Genomic DNA, 22841 nt, shown 5'->3' with positions numbered 1-22841 from the left:
CACAAAGAGGTAGCAGAGGCAGTGCCGCAGGACAAGGCAAGGCCAGTATGGCCCAAATGTGGAAAAGTTTTGTGGGACCGCCACAAACAGCTACACCATCACAGACGGCTCCAGTCAGCAGGAGGCAACGTTTCCGTCAGATGGTGACAGACTACTTGTCGTGCCCTGTTAGTGTTCTCCCAGACGGCTCTTCCCCGTTCAAGTATTGGGTCTCTAAGCTGGATACATGGCCAGAGCTTAGCCAGTATGCATTGGAGGTGCTGGCTTGCCCTGCTGCCAGTGTATTATCGGAACGTGTCTTTAGTGCTGCAGGTGGTGTGGTAACAGACCGTCGCACGCGACTATCCGCCAATAAGTTGACCGGCTTACTTTTGTGAAAATGAACAAGGCCTGGATCTCACCTGAATTTGCCAGTCCTCTTCCAGAATAAATAATTGGCTGGCAACAGGATCCAGGTCTCCTGTTGTCTTCATGTTTCTATGACCTGAACTTTATTTCCTGGGCGACAGCAACGCCCGTTGTTGTTCAGAAGTGCTGTCCGCACAGACAAAACACTCGCTCATGTGTAAGTGGGGTTCGGTAATGTCAGCTGATCCCCTGCTGTGTGTATGGCAAAGTGTCCTGCTCCCTCCACAGTCAAACAACCTCAGATTTACACCTGGCTCCAAGTAGGCCTCGGCCTACTACCTGATTTTCCCTGGGCTCCGACACCGCCAGTTGGTGCTCAGAAGTGCTGTGCGCACAGACAAAACACTCGCTCATGTGTAAGTGGGTTCGGTAACGTCAGCTGATCCCCTGCTGTGTGTACGGCAAACTCTCCTGCTGCCTACAACTTCTGACTACCTCTGATTTAATATGTTCTCTGATTTGCCCTCTGTCTCCACTCTGTTTTGAGTATTTCCTCCGGCCTACAACACCGCCTGTTTCTGCTCTCAAGTGCCGTCTGCACAATCCACACTTGTTCCTGTGTTACCTGGATCCTGTAACATCTGCTCATCTCCAGAGGTGAGCACGGCAATGTCTCCTGCTTTGTCGACATTCCCACTACTTGTAGTGGAAATGTGGACAGAGCAGGAGACATTGCCTGACTCACCTCTAGGGAGAAGCTGGTGTTACAGAACCCCAGTAACACAGGAACAAGTGTGGGTTGTGCAGATGGCATTTCAGAGCAGCAACTGGCGTGGTTGGAAGCCAGAGGAAATACTCGAAACAGAGTGAAGACAGAGGCCTAATTGGAGTACGTTGACAGTTAGTAGTAGTCTAGAAACAATCGCAAACTGCCACCAAGTAGGCCTCGGCCTACTACCTGATTTTCCCTGGGCTCCGACACCGCTAGTTGGGCTCAGAAGTGCTGTCCGCACAGACAAAACACTCGCTCAAGTGTAAGTGGGGTTCGGTAACGTCAGCTGATCCCCTGCTGTGTGTACGGCAAACTGCTGCTGCCTCCAAATTCAAACAACGTCTTATCTTAAACTGCCTCCAAGTTGGCCTTAGCCTACAAAATGACTATCCCTGGGCTCCAACATCATCAGTTGTTGCTCGGAAGTGCTGTCCACACAGAAAAACACACTTGTTCATGTGAAAGTGGGGGTCAGTAACGTCAGCTGATCCCCTGCTGTGTGGAGGGCAAAGTGTCCTGCTCCCTCCAAAGTCAAACAACGTCTTATCTTAAACTGCCTCCAAGTAGGCCTCAGCCTACAAAATGACTATCCCTGGGCTCCAACATCGTCAGTTGTTGCTCGGAAGTGCTGTCCACACAGAAAAACACACTCGTTCATGTGAAAGTGGGGGTCGGTAACGTCAGCTGATCCCCTGCTGTGTGGAGGGCAAACTGCTGCTGCCTCCAAATTGTAACTACTTCAGATTTAAACATTCTCTGATTTGGCCTCTGTCTCCACTCTGTCTCTAGTATTTCCCCTGACCTCCAACACCGCCAGTTCCTGCTCACAGTTGCCGTCCACGCATTCCACACTTGTTCCTGTGTTACTGGGGTTCTGTAACGTCAGCAGATCCCCCAATATGTGTCCGCCACTGTCTCCTGCACTGTCCACCTTCCCACTGCAAGCGGTAGGAATGTGGACAGAGCAGGAGACAGTGGCAGACAAACATCAGGGGATCTGCTGACATTACAGAACACCAGTAACACGTGTGGATTGGGCAGACGGCTACTGTACGCATAAACTGGCGGTGTTGGTGTTCACGTGAAATCCTGGAAACAGAGTGGAGACAGATGCCTAATTGGAGCACGTTGACAGTCTGTTGTAGCCTACAAACAATCTAAAACTACCACCAAGTAGGCCTCGGCCTACACCATGATTGTCCCTGGGCTCCAACAACGCCAGTTGGTGCTCGGCAGTGTCTTTGGCACGGGGACTCCCTGTTTCCCAGCCTGGTTCCAGCACGCCTGCTGTTTCCGGGTAGTGTCAACGTCACTATGCCACCAATCCGTTGTCCTGTTGTCTTGCGGCCGGGTTAGCCGACTCTACGTTGCCTGCAGTTTAGGTGACTCCTATGTGGGCTACGGGAACTGGCACTGAAGGCTGGATCCGTAGTGCCAATGGGACATGGACCCCCTGTAGGACTGTGGGTTTCGGTAACTGCGGCCGGTTTGCGGCCTGGCTACTTTGCTTTGAATGGGTACCTTCTGCTACCCACCCGGGTTCCGGCACTGTCTGCTGGTTCTCGCCAGAGCCTTTGGCCTAGGTGCCTCCATCTCGGTATCAGAAGTCCAGCACCGTCAGCTGGTCCTTGGTAGTGCTTTCTAGCACAGGTACCTCCTGCCTAGTAACCGTGGTCCAGCACCGTCAGCTGTTCCTCGGTAGTGCCATTGGCTCTTGTAGCTTTTGCTACCCATCTGGGTTCCAGCACCGTCAGCTGGTTCTCGGCAGTGTCTTTGGCACGGGGACTCCCTGTTGCCCAGCCTGGTTCCAGCACGCCTGCTGTGTCCGGGTAGTGTCAAGGTCACTATGCCACCAATCCGTTGTCCTGTCGTCTTGCGGCCGGGTTAGCCGACTCTACGGTGCCTGCAGTTTAGGTGACTCCTATGTGGGCTGCGGGAACTGGCACTGAAGGCTGGATCCGTAGTGCCAATGGGACATGGACCCCCTGTAGGACTGTGGGTTTCGGTAACTGCGGCCGGCTTGCGGCCTGGCTACTTTGCTTTGAATGGGTACCTTCTGCTACCCACCCGGGTTCCAGCACTGTCTGCTGGTTCTCGCCAGAGCCTTTGGCCTAGGTGCCTCCATCTCGGTATCTGAAGTCCAGCACCGTCAGCTGGTCCTTGGTAGTGCTTTCTAGCACAGGTACCTCCTGCCTAGTAACCGTGGTCCAGCACAGTCAGCTGTTCCTCGGTAGTGCCATTGGCTCTTGTAGCTTTTGCTACCCATCTGGGTTCCAGCACCGTCAGCTGGTTCTCGGCAGTGTCTTTGGCACGGGGACTCCCTGTTGCCCAGCCTGGTTCCAGCACGCCTGCTGTTTCCGGGTAGTGTCAAGGTCACTATGCCACCAATCCGTTGTCCTGTCGTCTTGCGGCCGGGTTAGCCGACTCTACGGTGCCTGCAGTTTAGGTGACTCCTATGTGGGCTGCGGGAACTGGCACTGAAGGCTGGATCCGTAGTGCCAATGGGACATGGACCCCCTGTAGGACTGTGGGTTTCGGTAACTGCGGCCGGCTTGCGGCCTGGCTACTTTGCTTTGAATGGGTACCTTCTGCTACCCACCCGGGTTCCAGCACTGTCTGCTGGTTCTCGCCAGAGCCTTTGGCCTAGGTGCCTCCATCTCGGTATCCGAAGTCCAGCACCGTCAGCTGGTCCTTGGTAGTGCTTTTTAGCACAGGTACCTTCTGCTTAGTAACCGTGGTCCAGCACCGTCAGTTGGTCCTCGGTAGTGCCATTGGCTCTTGTAGCTTTTGCTACCCATCTGGGTTCCAGCACCGTCAGCTGGTTCTCGGCAGTGTCTTTGGCACGGGTACTCCCTGTTGCCCAGCCTGTTTTCAGCACGCCTGCTGTTTCCGGGTAGTGTCAAGGTCACTATGCCACCAATCCGTTGTCCTGTCATCTTGCGGCCGGGTTAGCCGACTCTACGGTGCCTGCAGTTTAGGTGACTCCTATGTGGGCTGCGGGAACTGGCACTGAAGGCTGGATCCGTAGTGCCAATGGGACATGGACCCCCTGTAGGACTGTGGGTTTCGGTAACTGCGGCCGGCTTGCGGCCTGGCTACTTTGCTTTGAATGGGTACCTTCTGCTACCCACCCGGGTTCCAGCACTGTCTGCTGGTTCTCGCCAGAGCCTTTGGCCTAGGTGCCTCCATCTCGGTATCCGAAGTCCAGCACCGTCAGCTGGTCCTTGGTAGTGCTTTTTAGCACAGGTACCTTCTGCTTAGTAACCGTGGTCCAGCACAGTCAGTTGGTCCTCGGTAGTGCCATTGGCTCTTGTTCCTTCTGCTACCCATCCGGGTGCCAGCACTGTCTGCTGGTTCTCGCCACAGCCTTTGGCCTAGGTGCCTCTATCTCGGTATCCGACGTCCAGCACCATCAGCTGGTCCTTGGTAGTGCTTTTTAGCACAGATACCTTCTGCTTAGTAACCGTGGTCCAGCACCGTCAGTTGGTCCTCGGTAGTGCCATTGGCTCTTGTTCCTTCTGCTACCCATCCGGGTGCCAGCACTGTCTGCTGGTTCTCGCCACAGCCTTTTGCCTAGGTGCCTCCATCTCGGTATCCGAGGTCCAGCACTGTCAGCTGGTCCTTGGTAGTGCTTTTTAGCACAGGTACCTTCTGCTTAGTAACCGTTGTCCAGCACCGTCAGTTGGTCCTCGGTAGTGCCATTGGCTCTTGTTCCTTCTGCTACCAATCCGGGTGCCAGCACTGTGTGCTGGTTCTCGCCACAGCCTTTGGCCTAGGTGCCTCCATCTCGGTATCCGAGGTCCAGCACCGTCAGCTGGTCCTTGGTAGTGCTTTTTAGCACAGGTACCTTCTGCTTAGTAACCGTGGTCCAGCACCGTCAGTTGGTCCTCGGTAGTGCCATTGGCTCTTGTTCCTTCTGCTACCCATCCGGGTGCCAGCACTGTCTGCTGGTTCTCGCCAGTTTCTCAGCCTTCTTGTACCTTCTGCTACATTTCCAAGATCAAGCTTTTTGAAATTGTCTTTGGTAATCCTTATTGATCTCCATGACGACGACCCTGATGATGACGACCCTGAAGACCACACCAAAGAAGACCAGAAATATGACCCTAAATAATAAGACCAAGAGGACAAAGAACATGAAGACAACCACCAAGATACAGAACAAAAGACAGAAGAACAAGAAGCAGAAGAAGCAAAAGCAGAAGAACAGAAAGCAGAAGAACATTAAGCATAAGACAAAAAATCAGCATAGAAGAAATCAAAATTATAAGCAGAAGACGACTAAGCAGTAAATGGGGGTGAGTCCGTTCCTCCTCGTGGTGCCCCTGGGAAATGCCTGCTGCTGCAGGCCAAACTGAACGCGGATAAATCCTGTTGTAAATCTTTTGTGACAGGCAGAACGTAAGGTGTAATCTTATAACTTTTATAGATAAGTACTACAGGAATGCCTGTCACCATAAGAAAATGAAGACAAAGAAGAATAGGAAGAAGATGAAGAAATAGCATATAAAAATTAATAATAGCTGAATAAGAAGAATATGAAGAATGGAAAAAAAAATTAATGGGAAGAAGATGAAGAAGAAGAAGATGAATAAGGTGAAGAAAAAGTTGATGAAAAAAATGCTACTGCTGCGGATCATGAAGGAGAAAGTGTGAGAGAAGTACAAAAGAAGGTGAAGAGCATGGAAGTTGTGAAACATACAGTACATATCTGACAAAATATAAAAAAGGTTAACATAGTCAATATCTTTTTAACTCCGAACGTATTGAAAAAAAAATTGGAATTAATGCTATGCCATGTGATTTGAATAAACCACTATGCTTTTAATGTCTCCTCCACCTCCCACAATACATTCTACATGATTCTTATTTGTTTTCAATTATGTAGAATTAGCCAACAAGGAAATAAAGGGCTTTTTTTTAATTCCGATACCGGAAGTCCCATTGACTTGAATGGGAAATCCGGTATCGGAATCGGCGATACCCGATATTTTTTTCGTATCGGGCGATACCATCCGATACGATATTTTTGGGTATCGAACGGTATCGCTCAACACTAGTCATCACTGGTTTCCTACTCTTTAGGAGGGTGGCCACCAAACCGGGAGAGAACCCTCTATCCATTAGAAGCGACCTTTCAAATTCCACGCCGTCAGATGGAATCCCTTGACCTGAGCGTGGAATATTGGACCTTGAACTAGTAGGTCCGGGATTTCTGGCAGAACCCATGGATCGGAGAGGGACATCATTCGTAGCAGAGCAAACCAGGGCCTCTTTGGCCAAAATGGGGGTATTAGGATCACCCTGGCTTGATCGTTCCTGATCTTCTTAACTACTGTTGGGATCAGGGCCACTGGGGGGAACGCATTGGCTAGTCTGAAGTCCCACGGAATCTGTAATGAGTCCACTGCCCATGGTTTTTCCCTTGGGTTTAGCGAGCAAAACCTCTCTATTTGCCTGTTGTACTTGTTGGCAAAGAGGTCTATCACCGGCTTCCCCCAAAGCGGTGTTATTTTTTGAAAAACGGACCGATTTATAGCCCATTCCCCTTGCCTCAGAGTATTGTGGCTCAGGAAATCAGCTTCTGTTTTCTGCCCCCTTTATGTGCAAGGCTGTTAAGGAGTGTAGGTGTTGCTCTGCTCTGCCAAGAATGTCGCCCGCTGCCTTCATTAGGGAGTGTGATCTTCTCCCCCCCTGGTGGTTGATGTACGCCACCGTTACTTTGTTGTCCGACATCCGGACATTGCGACCCCTGAGTAGGGGAATGAAGTGGCTTAGGGCTTTGTTCACTGCCCACAGTTCTCTCAGGTTGGAAGATGCCCCCATTTCTTGAGGCCTCCAGGAACCCTGGGCTACATGACCCCTTAGGTGTGCGCCCCACCCCAAGGAGCTTGCGTCTGTCAGTATCACGTCGATCGTCTGTCTGTCCCATGGCATTCCCGAAGCAAAGTTTGTCCTGTCCAGCCACCAGTTGAGAGTCTCTGGCCTCTAAGGAAAGTTCCAGTCTTCCTTCTAAACGCCATCTCAGCGATCTTTGTGCTGACAGTATCTCCCCCTGGAGCTGTCGGGTGTGAAATTGAGCCCACCTGACCGCCGGAATACAGGCCGTCAGGGTACCTAGTAGAGACATCGCGTTTCTTAATGTCATATGAGGATGGTCTCGGGCAGTCATGGTCATGTTCTGTACCTTCTCTATTTTGGTATCCGGTAGCAGACAAGCTTGCTGTTCTGAATCCAGGATAAATCCCAGGAAGGTCTGTTTTCTTAGGGGCTGTAGTTTTGATTTTTTGAAATTTATTATCCACCCTAATTCCTGTAAGGTGTCGGTCACCCGGCTCAATTGTGCCATACAGTGGTCCTTTGAGCTGCCCACTATAAGGAAATCGTCCAAATAGGGTATTATGACAGTATCGTGAATTCGGAGGAAGGCTGTTACCTCCGCTATGACCTTGGTAAAAACCCTTGGGGGCTATAGATATGCCAAATGGAAGAGCCCTGAATTGGAAATGCCTGAGCACGCCCTGGATATAGAGCCACCCTCAAGTATTTTTGGTAACCTGGATGGATAGGGATGTGATAATATGCATCCTTTAAATCGACTACGGCCATAAAACAGTCTTGATGTAGCAGCTTTATGGCCGTAGCCACCGATTCCATCTTGAAGGTCTGATTCTTTATCCATCGATTGAGGCCTCTGAGATTTATGATTGTCCTGAACGATTGATCTGGTTTCTTTATCAGAAAAAGGGGGGAATAGAACCCCCTTCCTTCCTGTGTGTTTGGGACTTCGAAAAGGACCTGCTTGTCTATTAGGCTCAGGATCTCTAATTCCAAGGCCAACTGTTCTTCGATTGCCTTCCTGATAGGGGTGATGACAAACGCAGCTTTTGGCTGGCGAACAAAGGGGATTTTCAGGTCCTCTCTTAAAATGCCTAGGATCCAGGTATTGGAAGAGACCTTCCCCCAGGTCTGAGAAAAGAGTGCCAATCTCCCCCCTACCGGAATGCTGGCGTCATTGTGGAGATTTTTTCAAAGTGGAGGTGCCTCCACCAAACATAAACCCGACTCCTTTTTTCTTTTATCTTCCCATATTCTTCTATCGGCCGGAGGACGACCCCTATTGAATCTTCCTCTCCGAAAGGGCTGCCTTCTCTGATCTGTCGGGAATCTGGGGAAGCCTTTCTTCCTATCATTCGCCTTTTCCAGGATATCCTCTAAGTTCTTCCCGAATAAAAAACGACCATCGCAGGGGAGAGCACAGTTCAGCTTTAGACTGCAGGTCACCTGTACAGCCTTTAAGCCACAACGCGCGTCTGGCGGCATTTGATAACCCTGCCGCCCTAGCTGTCAACCTCATAGAATCGGCCGAGGTGTCTGCCAAAAAAGCTGCTGCCCCATGCAGAAGATACATATCTGCCAATATCTTCTCTCTTGGGACTTTTGACGCTAGTCTCTCTTCTAACTGCTGCAGTCAAATCATTAGGGAAAGCGCCGTGCAGGTGCCTGCTATTGCCGGCTTCAATCCTCCTGCTGTTGCATCCCATGCATGCCTTAAATAGGAGTCTGCTTTTTTGTCTAGCTGGTCCCTAAGAACCCCTGAGTCTTCCAGAGGCAAGGCCGATTTTTTGGAAGACCTGGACACCGCTGCGTCAATCTTTGGAACTTTGTCCCATATTTCTGCATCTCTGTGCTCAAAGGGGTATCATCTCTTAGAGGCGGAGGGAAGAGCCCCTGATCTCTCGGGTTTCCTCCATTCTCTCTCAATAAGCGCTTGGATCTTTTCATTAATTGGAAAGGTCCGTTTTTTCCTCTCTTGTAGTCCCCCAAACATGACGTCCTCTAGGGATTTAGCCACTTTCTCTTCCTGTAGGCACATTGTTGTTCTAATGGCCTTCAGGAGAGCATCCGTGTCTTCTACGGGAAAACATGGCTTACCCCCCGTGTCACTGTCTGAGGAATCTGAGGAGGATGGCTGTTCGGTCTGAGACAAGGCCGAAGAGGAGTTTGATGGAGAACTAGGGGGATTCTTTTTACCTTTCTTCCCCTTTTTCAACAAGGTCTTAATTGAACCCTCCATTTCTGACCTAAGGGCCGATATAAGGTTAGCTGCGAAACTAGGCGCTTCTTCTGCTATGGTTCGCTGAATGCAACTGGCGCAGAGGTCTTTCTGCCAGTCTCTTGCTAAGGGGCTTTTACATATGGCATAGTCCCTATTATTCTTCTTACTTCCCGCTTTTTTAGGCTTCTCCTACGGGTTAAACATACAACAGGGAACCCCTATTAAGATAATGCTAGCATTCACGAAGATCACTCACCACCCGTAATCAAGGGTACCGGACTCGGAGGCTGCGTCGGAGCACGTGACCTGTGCTCTCTGGATCTTGAGGAGTCCCCCGACCTGCGGCTGGGGCGACTGCTGCTTGAACGGCTTCCATGTTTGCAGCCGGAGGGCTGTGAGGGAGGCAGAGACAGAGATTGCTCCTGCTCTGACTCCATCTTTGCACCGCCCGCTCTGCCGCTCTTCTTTGTTTAAATACTGCGCCTCCGTCCTGGTGGGTGCCTCCCCTCCCCCCTGCGATTGCCGGCCGACCGCTTCAGAAAGTCGGCCGGCGTCGCATCCGGCGCCATGACACCGTCGCCCTGCTGACGTCAGACGGCGTGCCCATGATCCTCTGCGCCGCTGACGTCAGCGGCCAGAAGACGCCCGCGGCTCTCCCCTGCTAGCTGCTCTGGGGGATCGAGGTCACGTGAGGGCCTGCACGAGGGGAGGGCGGCGCAGTGGAGCGTCCAGGAGCCGCCGGGACCCGCCACATGCGCCCACACGAACCCGGAGCCCAAGGGGTCACCGGGGACTGTGCATCCAGGACCCGACGGCCGACGCAACAGGTGAGAGCCCTGTTCTTCCCACGCCGGGACGGGCCTGGGACCTTTTTCTTTTTCCCCTTTCTTTTTCGCCCATGACAGGCACCGCCGACAGTGGGATTCCTTCCAGGACAGGAACCCAACTGAAGCGAGGGAGAGGTGTCGCCCCTTATATCTCAGTAGGTTCCCGTCCTGGCGGGGCAGATCCCTCTCTCAGGTGTGCTGTCATGGGTGTAGGGAAAAACTGTTTTGGTCAGAGATAATGTCACGACTCAGTTGTCAGGTGACCTGGGAACAGGGGGCGTCCTAGCTTGCCCTTTTCCCTTGGTTATTTCTGAAGGTGAAGATGTTGGGGCCACGTATCTTGCCTTATCTCCTGAATCCGCCCTTCATCTGTACCCTTCTCCAACGCAAGGAAAAGGGGAGGAGCAATGCACCGAAGTACACCAACCAGATGAACAAGGTAAGACGAACAGGGGAGATGGAAAATACCAGGCATACAAATGTACACACTGTGATAAAACACTCCGGGATCGCCTTTGCTGGGGTCAAAGGTCACGTGAGTTCAGCATGAAACTCAGGCGCACAGCCGGGGTCCGGGTATAACTGACACTGGGTCAGGTTTATTAACGGTGAAAGCAATGCATAAAGAAAAAACAAAACAAATCCTTGCCTGTCCGGCACTAACTAAACAAAGTACAACCTAACTACCAACTGGCGGGCTTCTCCCGTCCAGCCAAACCACAGTTGCAGTGGGCACTGCTTTCACTCACGTGTTTCTCTCACACAGACAGGCTGTGTTCCCAGGCTGAGACACTCACACAACCACCTGGCATCCTTTTATATCCGCCCTTCCCATATTCATTAGTAAACAGGTGCGAAACTGACCAGACTAGGCCACATAGGAAAGGTATCTGGGAGAGATATACCTGCCCTCATCCACTATTCCCACATGATTCTCACAACACATATAACAGAAGAATGCACCAGGGAGTGAAAGATGGGGTAAAAGCAAAGTTGGAGAACAAAGGGAATTATCACAATCACTAAACCAAGCAATAGTTACAGATAAATCCACCAAATGCCTTCTGTTATAACCACCAACTACTATCCACCCAGCCATGCAGCATAAGCTAACTCTGATTATGTGTGTCACTAAAGACCCAGATTATATAGGGGATAGGAGTGGCTAACCATGCTCCGCTGAGAGTTCTAACTCCCAGAGCTCTCAACATGGCAGATTAACCCCTGTACTGCCAAAAGAAATTTACAATGTTTAAAAAGAAGGTGAAGTGCTTCTATTCAGCGCAGGAGTAGGAGCAATCAGACACTGCAGTCTTCTGGCTCCTCTCTGTCGCAGTAACCCCGTGACAATTCTATCAAAATCTACGTTCTAAAAAGTCACTTCATTCTTTCTGAGCTCTGACGTGCAACCAAACAGTAGTTTTCCCTCACATATAGGATATCAGCGTACTCAGCAGAAAATGGACCCCAACATTTGTTTTACAATTTCTCCTGTTACCCTTATGAAAATAAATTGGTGTTGAAAGATTTTTGTGGGGAAAATGTGATTTTTTTTTTTTTTTTGTTTTACACAGCTCATTGCTATAAACTTTTATGAAGCACCTGGGGGCTCAAAGTGCTCATCACACATCTAGATAAAGTTCCTGAGGGGTCTAGTTTGTAAAATGGGGTCACTTGTGTTAGGATTCCACTCTTTAGGCACATCAGGGGCTCTCCAAACTCCTTCCCTTCCGAGCCCAGTATTCCTCCACATATTGGGCATCTGCCTACTCAGGAGAAATTTCATAACAAATTGTATGGTGCATTTTTTCCTCTTACCTTTGTAAAAATAAAAATGTGGATCTAAAGTAACATTTTTGTGGAAAAAATGATTTTTTTTTAATTATTTTTATGTCTCAGCGGTATAAACTTCTGTGAAGCACCTGGGAATTCAAGGTGTTTACTACACATCTAAATAAGTTCCTTGAAGGGTCTAGTTTACAAAATAGTGTCACTTGTGTGGGGGTTTCCACTCTTTAGGCACATCAGGGCGCTCCAAACGTGACATAATGTCCGCTAATTATTCCAGCAAATTTTACATTCAAAAAATCAAATGGCACTCCTTCCCTTCTGAGCTCTGCCATGTCCGCAATCAGTGTTCTTTCCCCACGTATCGGGTGTTGACATGCTCTGCAGAAATTGCACAACATGTTTGTGAAAAAAAAAGTTAAATGTTCATTTTTTCATACCACATTCCATTAATTCATGTGCAGAACCTGAAGGGTTAATTAACTTCTTGAATATGGTTTTCATTACCTTGAAGGGTTCAGTTGTTAGAATGGTGTAACTTTTTGGTATTTTCTGTCATATAAGACGCTTCAAATGTAATCTGGGCCTTAAAAATGGTTTTGTAAATTTCGTTGCAAAATTGAGAAATCGCTGGTTAACTTTTAACCCTTATAATTTCCTAACAAATAAAAAATATGTTTCAAAAATTGTGCGGATATAAAGTAGACAAGTGAAAAATGTTATTTATTAACTATTTTGTGTGATACAACTCTAATTTAACCACTTTACCCCGGAGGGTGGTTTGCACGTTAATGACCGGGTCAATTTTTACAATTCTGACCACTGTCCCTTTATGAGGTCATAACTCGAACTCTTCAACGGATCTTGGTGATTCTGAGACTGTTTTTTCGTGACATTGTACTTCACGTTAGTGGTAAAATTTCTTCGATATAACTTGAATTTATTTGTGCAAAAAACTGGAAGTTTGGAGAAAATTTGGAAAATTTAGCAATTTTCAAACTTTTAATTTTTATGCCCTTAAAACAGAAAAATATGTCACACAAAATAGTTAATAACATTTCCCACATGTCTACTTTACATCAGCACAATTTTGGAAACCAAATTTTTTTTGTTAGGAAGTTATAAGGGTTAAAAGTTGACCAGCGATTTCTCATTTTTACAACAAAATTTACAGAACCATTTTTTTAGGGACCACCTCACATTTGAAGTCACTTTGAAGGGTCTATATGGCAGAAAATATCCAAAAGTGACAACATTCTAAAAACTGGACCCCTCAAGCTGATCAAAACCACATTCCAGAAGTTTATTACCCCTTCAAGTGTTTCACAGGAGCAGAAGCAATGTGGAAGGAAAAAATGAACATTTAACTTTTTAGTCACAAAAATTATCTTTTAGCAACTTTTTTTTTATTTTCCCAAGGGTAATGAGAAAATGAACCCCAAAAGTTGTTGTCCAATTTGTCCTGAGTATGCTGGTACCCATATGTGGGAGAAAACTACTGTTTGGGCACACGTCAGGGCTCGGAAGAGAAGTAGTGACGTTTTGGAATGCAGACTTTGATGGAATGGTCTGCGGGCGTCATGTTCCGTTTGCAGAGCCCCTTATGTGCCTAAACAGTAGAAACCCCCCACAAGTAACCCCATTTTGGAAACTAGACCCCCCTAAGAAACTTATCTAGATGTGTGGTGAGTACTTTGAACCCCCAAAAAGTTGTCCAATTTGTCCTGAGTACGCCGATACCCCAAATGTGGGGGAACCAATGTTTGGGAGTATGGCAGGGCTCGGAAGGGAAGGAGCGTCATTTGACTTCTTCAAACTGAAATTGGCTGGAATTGAGATCAAATAAAAAAGAGAGAGAAGCCAGCGCTGCCTAAGGTTATAATGCAATACATAACGTGCATATGCACATATTAATTTCTATCTGTACTTTAAAATGAGACATTTAGCAAATAATTGATCAATTGTTTGAACCGCCACGCCAAGGCATTCTCATATGGGGCAGTCCTACTCGACGTTTTTAATATTCGCTGTGCCATTACGGCCTCCTAAAAAAATTAAAAGCAAGACTGCATAAAATGCAAAATGTACCTGAAGTGTCCCAGAATCACTCCCATGGCGCCAGAAAGGGCAAGCGCAGATAAAGGCTGACCAGGTCCGGACATGGACATATCAGGTCTAACCCCAACACTGTCTGACCAGCAACCACAGATGAAGGGTGAAACAGGCCCAGATACAGGTGCACAATCAAACAGAGCCTAGGGCAGGGCTGCTGTGTGTGAGCACAGCAGCCTAGATCAATCACAAAAAGACACAGAAAGAATGGCGCGCACAACCCAGCGCGCACAGCAACCTGTGGTGGTCAGCCACAACCAATATCATATAAAAAAGAGAGAGAAGCCAGCGCTGCCTAAGGTTATAACACAATACATAAAGTGCATATGCACTTGAGAATTTAGATCAGACGCCATGTCGCGCTTGGAGAGCTCCTGATGTGCCTAAACAGTGGAAACCCCCACAAGTGACCCCATTTTGGAAGATGTTTATAATTCCCCGGCGTGAAAAAAAAAAAATTCCACAAACATGTTCGTTTAGTCCACAATTTTAAATTTTCCCAAGGGTAACAGGAGAAATTGAACCCCAAATGTTGTTGTCCAATTTGTCCTGAGCGCGCTGGTACCCCATATGTGGGAGAAAACTACTGTTGGGGCTCGGAAGGGAAGTAGTGAGTGTTTTGGAATGCAGACTTTGATGGAATGGTTTGTGGGAGTCATGTTCCATTTGCAGAGCCCCTGATGTGCCTAAACAGTAAAAAAAAAAAAAAAAGCACAAGTGACATCATTTTGGAAACTAGACCTCCAAGGAACTTATCTAGATGTGCCCCCTCTTTGGAACTAATCTACTGTTTCCTGTAAATCCTGTAAGTAAATTAGTAGTGCATGGAGGTGTGGTACAGTTTGAAGCATTCTTTCATACACAGGCCAGGTGTCGCATTGATAAGTGGTGTCCTTGAGTATTCCCCTTTTGTAACACACTCGGCACCTTTTTTGCGACTTACCTCTTTTTCCAGTTTGCGGGACCTCCCCCGGTAAATGCTGACCTGGTACGATACGAGCACCTTCAGTTCCGGAAGTGCTGGGGCCCGCTCTTTCCTGAGTGCAAAATATCAGGGTCTTAACCACTACCTCCTGGAACTGAAGGTACGAGGTATCGGTGTGGCGTGCACAACGTGACAGCAGGAAAGCGTTGAGCACTGCCATTTGTATGATATCCACGGCTAGCTTTTTGTACCACATCCTGGCCTTTCTCAAAGCACTGAATGGTTGGAGGAGTTGATCGGAGAGAAAAAAAGAGGGGGCAAGGGAAAGGGGTGATGGGGTAGATGAAGAGAGATCGGGCAGGGATCAGGGATCAACACTTACGGTTGTAGTCTCTCTTCTTTCTTCAGCAGGGATTGTGGTGTTACAGACTTCTGTAGCACCACAAGGCCCAGCACAGGAAGAGCTCAAGCAGTGTGACTGCTCTGCAGGAATCCTCAGCTAGTGTGAGGGCTTGCAGAGCAGTCACAGACAGGTCACAGAAAGGTGAGAGACAGGTCACAGAGCGGTCATACTGCTGCTGTGACCTGTCATTAGTGGGATCGATGATCATTGGTGGGATCGATGATCACATCGATCCCACCAATCAGAGCATTCTCTGGTGACCCTGACAACAGCCTAGGATTGGAGCTCACAGCTCCGATCCTAGGCAGGTCACCGGCAGGTCACCAGCAGGGCACATTGCGGTCACACCGTAGCTGTGCCCTGTGATTGGCGCGATCGACGCGCGATCGAGTCTTCTTGGGAATGATGCAGTAAGTTTTTCACACCTGGATTTGGGGATCCTCTGCCATTCTTCCTTGCAGATAGTCTCCAGTTCCATCATTTTGAATGGTGAATGTTGATGGACAGCCATTTTCCGGTCTCTCCAGAGATGCTCAATTGGGTTTAGGTCAGGGCTCTGGCTTGGCCAGTCAAGAATTGTCACAGAATTGTTCTGAAGCCACTCCTTTGTTATTTTAGCTGCGTGCTTAAGGTCATTGTCTTGTTGGAAGGTGAACCTTCGGCCAAGTCTGAGATCCAGAGCACGTTTTCATCCAGGATATCTCTGTACTTGGGCGCATCCATGTTTCCTTCAATTGCAATCAGTCATCCTGTCCCTGCAGCTGAAAAACAAAACCCCCATAGCATGATGCTGCCACCATCATTTTTCACTGTTGGGGTTGTATTGGGCAGGTGGTGAGCAGTGCCTGGTTTTCTCCACACATACCGCTTAGAATTATCACCAAAAAGTTCTGTCTCCATCTCATCAGACTAGAGAATCTTATTTCTCATAGTATGGAAGTCCTTCATGTGTTTTTTAGTAAACTCTACGCAGGCTTTCATATGTCTGGCACAGGAGAGACTTCCGTCAGGCCACTCTGCCATAAAGGCCCGACTGGTGGGGGCTGCAGTGATAGTTGACTTTGTGGAACTGTCTCCCATCTTCCTACTGCATCTGTGGAGCTCAGCCACAATGATCTTGGGGTTCTTCTTTATCTCTGTCACCAAGGCTCTTCTCCCTCGATTACTCAGTTTTGCTGGACGGCCAAGTCTAGGAAGACTTCTGGTGGTCCCAAACTTGTTCCATTTAAGGATTATGGAGGCCACAATGCTCTTAGGAACCTTGAGTCTCTCAGCACCTTGGCCAGTTCCTTTGACCTCATGATTCTCATTTGGTCTGACATGCACTATGAGCTGTGAGGTCTTATGTAGACAGGTGTGTGCCTTTACAAATCAAGTCCTATCAGTTTAATTAAACACAGCTGGACTCCAATAAAGGAGTAGAACCATCTCAAGAAGGATCACAAGGAAATGGACAGCATGTGACTTAAATCTGAGTGTCTGAGCAAAGGGTCTGAATAATTATGACCATGTGATATTTCAGTTTTTCTTTTTTAATAAACTTGCAAAAATATCTACATTTCTGTTTTTTCAGTCAAGATGGGGTGCAGAGTGTACATTAATGAGAGAAAAAAAATGAAGTTTTTTGCATTTACCAAATGGCTGCAATGAAAGAACGGGTGAAAAATTTAAAGGGGTCTGAATACTTTCCGTACCCATTGTAAATGCAAGGCATATTGAACAAATGTTACCACTATCATGACGTACAATATGTCCCAAAAATCTTTCTCAGAATCAGTGGGATCTGTTGAAGCATTCCAGAGTTATTACCGCATAAAGTGACACTGGTGAGAATTGTAAAATTTGGCAAGAACAGGCTTCGGGGTGAAGGGGAGATCTCAAACTAAATTTTATTTTACTCCTATGAAATGTCATAATATAATCCTTTTTTATAATATATACTAATTAAAAAGTCCCTACTGTTCCGACACTACTCTAACTGCTTTATTTTTTTTAATCTACGACTTTCTCTTTAACGTTTCATTTGAAAATCCCAGTGAATGCTGGGATATTCAAATGAGTCATCATAAGGGGGTAGAAGCTGCGGTCACTGCCACAGCCTCGGCCCCCTCCTGAAAATGAAGTGTCATCAGTGACCTCCATTTCAGGGGCTGGGCTAGTGAGTACTCTACTGAAGCAGACGTCCGATGTCAATTCCAATGGATGCTCAGTAAGGTCATAGAAAAATATTTAGAATTGAGAGTCCTCAGTGGTTGATAGCTTTTAATGGCTAACTGAAAAGATGGTAACAAATTGCAAGCTTTTGAGACTACTCACGTCTCATCATCAGGCTAGACTAATACAACATCTGAAGAATCACATATTTATACACAAGACAGCACAGTAGTCTTGAAAGCTTGCAATTTGTTACCATCTCTTCAGTTAGCCATTAAAAGGACTCTCAATTCTAAATATTTTTCTATCTACTGGCTAACACGGTACGAAGATATATATCTTTCCTGTATTAGTAAGGTCGTGTCATTGTGCACTGTTCTTCTCATTACAAGGTGACAATGCGCTCTCTCACCAGCTCTATCAAATGTGACAAGCTGGAAAGAGAGCACACGGTCATTGTACTGTACTACTTAAGCAGAGAATGAGTGGGCAGAAATGAAATTAAAGCATATTAGAAAAATGATTAGATATTGCCCTTTTTGGTCCTACCCTTTAATAGAAGATATAGGGATATAATATTGAATGATATTCAAAATGTGATGTATTGTAAATACTTTCAAATATCAAATTATTAATTTTCAATATGGCATAATGTCTAATAAACAATACAATTGGAAATTACCTTTAAGAACTGTTCATAGAGTTGCTTGATTGCTTTTAATCTCTGGTTCTGAACTATTCTGGCCTGTTGAAAAAGTTTTTGTTGCTGACGGAACATATTCTAGTTTGTGAAAGGAAATAAAGCTTTTAGGTTATGTGAACCTAAGTTCAGATGCGCATATTTATATTTTAATTTTTACATTCTAATATTTTACATTCAGTATGATCTTTGTGTGCATGGAACAATGGTAAGACAATCGCATAATTCCAAAAAACATTTTATGCTAAAATTAATGTAAACATTGGATAAAAATTTCAAAGAAAGTGGCAATATATCTATATAATAAAGAATTATCCATATATAAATCTTATGACAACATAAGATATATGTTGTATAAGTATATATGTGTATAAGTATAGTACCATATATATTGTATATTAGTCGATAATTATATTCATTTATAAGTAGTAGCTGGAATATGGGTATACATCTAACAAGAGACATATGTAAAAATAAACCATAATAATAGTGATATAGTTCATTACTGTATAAGTATAATAATCAAATCTGAAGTATTAATTACTATAGATGGAAATACAACTATATAACAAAATTACATGTCTCAAGCTGCCACAATAGCCTGAAAATAACCATTTATACATTAATAAACATGGATAATATAACCATGTAACATGATGGGGAAAGAAAAAAGTTCACTGTGTCCATGGCACTTAATTTCCAGATGTTTTCACCTGATTCCTCATTTGCACCTTTTTGAAAATTTGGAAAATTTTTTGCACAAACGTATTCCAATCCCAACCACAATAATTTTATCTACACCAAAAACTTTTGCACAAGTTTTGCAACACATGACTCTTCATGCTAAAAGGTTGCAAAAACTGTAACAAACAAAAATAAAGACCATTTTTGACTTTGTGCAAAGTTCATGAACCATATTGTGTCCCACGAATGGGAACAACCTGTAATGTATATTTCTCTGTGTTTAGTTCTTCATCCAATCAGCAAAATTCCCGGTTGCTGCTAGGTAGAATTAGACTATGTGAAAATTGTCCCTATGTCCAGGGCTGTGGAGTCGGAGTTAGTTTTGGTTGGAGTCGGAGTTGGTAGAAATGTACCGACTCCAACTCCAGCTTTAAAAAAAATGTATTAATATTTCATAATTGAACTTTCATATGAATTTTATAAATGTTACTCAAATATATATGTTCTATCAAACTATGAACAACAGTGATAAGCAGTTCTGCTGGAGATAGAGACATTTCTTACTTCTTGTGTGTCACTGTTCTCCACTGCCCCTATCTAATCTTATACTTGGTTAACCTCATGCTGCCCCAACCCCCCTACTTACAATGTATGAAACTGAAAGTGAAAATGTGTTGCAAATTCTTAGTAGTAAAGCTCCTCCTCTAGACTAGATCATACTAGGTGTGCGTCTTCCAAGCATCTCACAGCTGCCTGCTACTCAGAAGAGGAAGACTGTAAGAAGTATTATCCGTTCAACAAACTTTGCATCAGTTAACTGTGAGTACATGAGGAATAATAACAGTATTACTGACCACTATATCAGTTGTACGACCTGGCAATAATTTTGTACAATTGTTTTTAGGAAAAACAATTGTCATTTGGATTGTGAATGCAGAATTAAAAACCTGAGAATGTCAAAGAAGCATCACATTAAATCAGCTGTATTTGAACATTTCACCATCACTCAAGATAGAAAACATTATGTCTGTCAGTGTATGACAAATGATCCAGACGAAAACAAATGCTGTGAAGCCAAGATGAATGCATATTCAGGCAAAGATAAAAATGCTCCTACCAGAGCTTCTAATCTAAAGAGACATTTACAGCGCTTTCATCCAGAAGTACTGAAAGCAGTGGATGAGAAAGACTGCATCCAAACCAATGAACCAGTGCCCAGCTCTTCCAGCCAAACAAAGGAGCAGAGAACTTTGCAGCCATCAGTTGCAAGATATTTTGTCAGTGACAAAGTTACTGTGACAATGACAGTAGATACATTTAAAAAAAATCATAGAGCTTGTTGTAAAGGATAGTGTGCCTATTTCATTATTTTCACGACCAGCTTTTATGTGTCTGAATGGGGAAATGGCCCGCAAGCTTGGTGTTTCTCTGGAGAGAGAGAGTATTAGAAAATTAGTAATCAAAGAAGCTTTTCTTCTTATTAACTGCATAAAAGTGTTTATTGCATATTTACTTACAGTTTATAAAAGTTTATAAAAGTTATTTGCTATATTCTAATTGTATTCTAATAAATGTAGTTTTTGCTCTAAGTGGTCTGATTACTTATATGATGGTGAGAAACTGAATAAGCACGATGTTTAATATTTTACAACAGTAAATTTGTTGTTATGAATTGGCCATTTATGAAGGAGTCGGAGCCGGAGTCGGAGCCTGATAAAATCCAGGAGTCGGAGTCGCAACTGTGGCTTACCGACTCCACAGCCCTGCCTATGTCCCTCCTGTAGTTGAGCTCTGTATTAGGTTGCTCCTCCCTTCTTCTTCAGTTTAGCATACAGCAGCCATTACTCAAAACGCATGTGTACTCCCCTGTACAGAATACCCCTTTTTTCACCTACTGTCCATTGTAAACTAATACAAGATTTTGGAAGAAAACAGCATCGTTTCTCCTGGTCTTTCTATAGTTGAATTGCCAGTGGAGTTAAAACTAACTGAGGACGCCTGGTGGTGTGGTGTAAGTACAAGTTATACAATTATCTAAGAAGCTGATAGAACACTTGGGATTTCTCACCAGCAGGAAGAGTCAGAAAAGTAAAAAGGGGTAGCTGTGACAAGAAATAGTATACAGCTCTAATCCAAGAACAGGATCATTTATAACCCTAATGTAAAGCCACAACAACAGCAGCTTACATGGCTGCAGACATTCTCTTTGCTCTTCACCTCATAAAATTGCACAGTGAGAGATTTAACCTGTTACTAAGAACAGTTGACAGCCTGTAATCCAGAGAAAGGATCCATTTATAAGCTATTGAGAAGCTGCAGTTTACATAGACTTGTATCACATTCTGTGCTGTCCAGTTCAACTAGTTGCAACTTTGTATTGGTCTCCTTGACAACCAGGAGCAGGCCAGCCCCCACCCTTGCACTCCTGTCACTATGTCCCAGGTTAAAAGAACCCTTTAACTGCTAGTCCTGCAGCAGCAAGAAATGGAAACCAAACTTCTCAGTTTGCAGTGAAATATCCAAACGATCAACCAATCCTACATGGAAGGTCAAAGAGAACCTAGAATCCACCAAAGGTAAACTGCTACACCATACAGCTTCTCTATGGAAAAGAGTACTAGACCAAGCTACTGTCTTAACTGTGCCCAGCTCTCACGAGTTACCACCAGAGGGAGCCCTTGAACAATTGTACTCTGTATACCAGTCTTATAAAGACACTTGTAAAAAATCCATCTCTACTCTGCTGAAATTAAATATGCAAGAGTCTTTAAAGGAAATCCAGGACTTCCAACAGCTCAATGCGAACGAGACTGCACCGTGCGTGACATTGTGAACAATACAGAAGCAAAAATCGCACAGATGTTAGAAGCTCCATCGCACAGATGCAGGTCTGCTAGGAGCTCAAAGCACTCAGTCAAGTCAAGGCTCATCTACAGTTGTGGCCAAAAGTATTGACACCCCTGCAATTCTGTCAGATAATACTCAGTTTCTTCCTGAAAATGATTGCAAACACAAATTCTTTGGTATTATTATCTTCATTTAATTTGTCTTAAATGAAAAAAAACACAAAAGAGAATGAAGCAAAAAGTAAAACATTGATCATTTCACACAAAACTCCAAAAATGGGCCATACAAAAGTATTGGCACCCTCAGCCTAATACTTGGTTGCACAACCTTTAGCCAAAATAACTGCAACCAACCGCTTCTGGTAACCATCAATGAGTTTCTTACAATGCTCTGCTGGAATTTTAGACCATTCTTCTTTGGCAAATTGCTCCAGGTCCCTGATATTTGAAGGGTGCCTCCTCCAAACTGCCATTTTTAGATCTCTCCACAGGTATTCTATGGGATTCAGGTCTGGACTCATTGCTGGCCACCTTAGAAGTCTCCAGTGCTTTCTCTCAAACCATTTTCTAGTGCTTTTTGAAGTGTTTTGGGTCATTGTCCTGCTGGAAGACCCATGACCTCTGAGGGAGACCCAGCTTTCTCACACTGGGCCCTACATTATGCTGCAAAATTTGTTGGTAGTCTTCTGACTTCATAATGCCATGCACACGGTCAAGCAGTCCAGTGCCAGAGGCAGCAAAGCAACCCCAAAACATCAGGGAACCTCCGCCATGTGTGACTGTAGGGACCATGTTCTTTTCTTTGAATCAGGGCTGTGGAGTCGGAGTCGTGGAGTCGGAGTTAGTTTTGGTTGGAGTCGGAGTCGGTAGAAATGTACCGAGACTCCGACTCCAGCTTTAAAAAAAATGTATTAATATTTCATAATTGAACTTTCATATGAATTTTATAAATGTTACTCAAATATATATGTTCTATCAAACTATGAACAACAGTGATAAGCAGTTCTGCTGGAGATAGAGACATTTCTTACTTCTTGTGTGTCACTGTTCTCCACTGCCCTTATCTAATCTTATACTTGGTTAACCTCATGCTGCCCCAACCCCCCTACTTACAATGTATGAAACTGAAAGTGAATATGTGTTGCAAATTCTTAGTAGTAAAGCTCCTCCTCTAGACTAGATCATACTAGGTGTGCGTCTTCCAAGCATCTCACAGCTGCCTG

At 45.5% G+C, this 22841-nt stretch overlaps 1 protein-coding gene across 3 annotated transcripts in view; it reads right to left on the bottom strand.

Moving 5' to 3' along the window:
• The window catches only part of SYCP3 (synaptonemal complex protein 3), a 187870-nt gene that overhangs the window by 33149 nt on the left and 131880 nt on the right, over positions 1 to 22841 (bottom strand). For 2 of the 3 annotated variants that reach the window (XM_073545008.1, XM_073545009.1), the window contains exon 7: positions 18071 to 18169. In XM_073545008.1, the coding sequence (XP_073401109.1) occupies positions 18071 to 18169 (99 nt within the window). The remainder of the gene's footprint in view (positions 1 to 18070; positions 18170 to 22841) is intronic. The other variant, XM_073545010.1, reaches the window with a different exon arrangement.

The sequence above is a fragment of the Dendrobates tinctorius genome, unplaced genomic scaffold (assembly GCF_039654945.1).
Source record: "Dendrobates tinctorius isolate UK_male_01 unplaced genomic scaffold, ASM3965494v1 ptg000139l, whole genome shotgun sequence".
NCBI classification, from domain to species: domain Eukaryota; kingdom Metazoa; phylum Chordata; class Amphibia; order Anura; family Dendrobatidae; genus Dendrobates; species Dendrobates tinctorius.
This window is presented reverse-complemented; position numbering and strand designations above follow the sequence as displayed.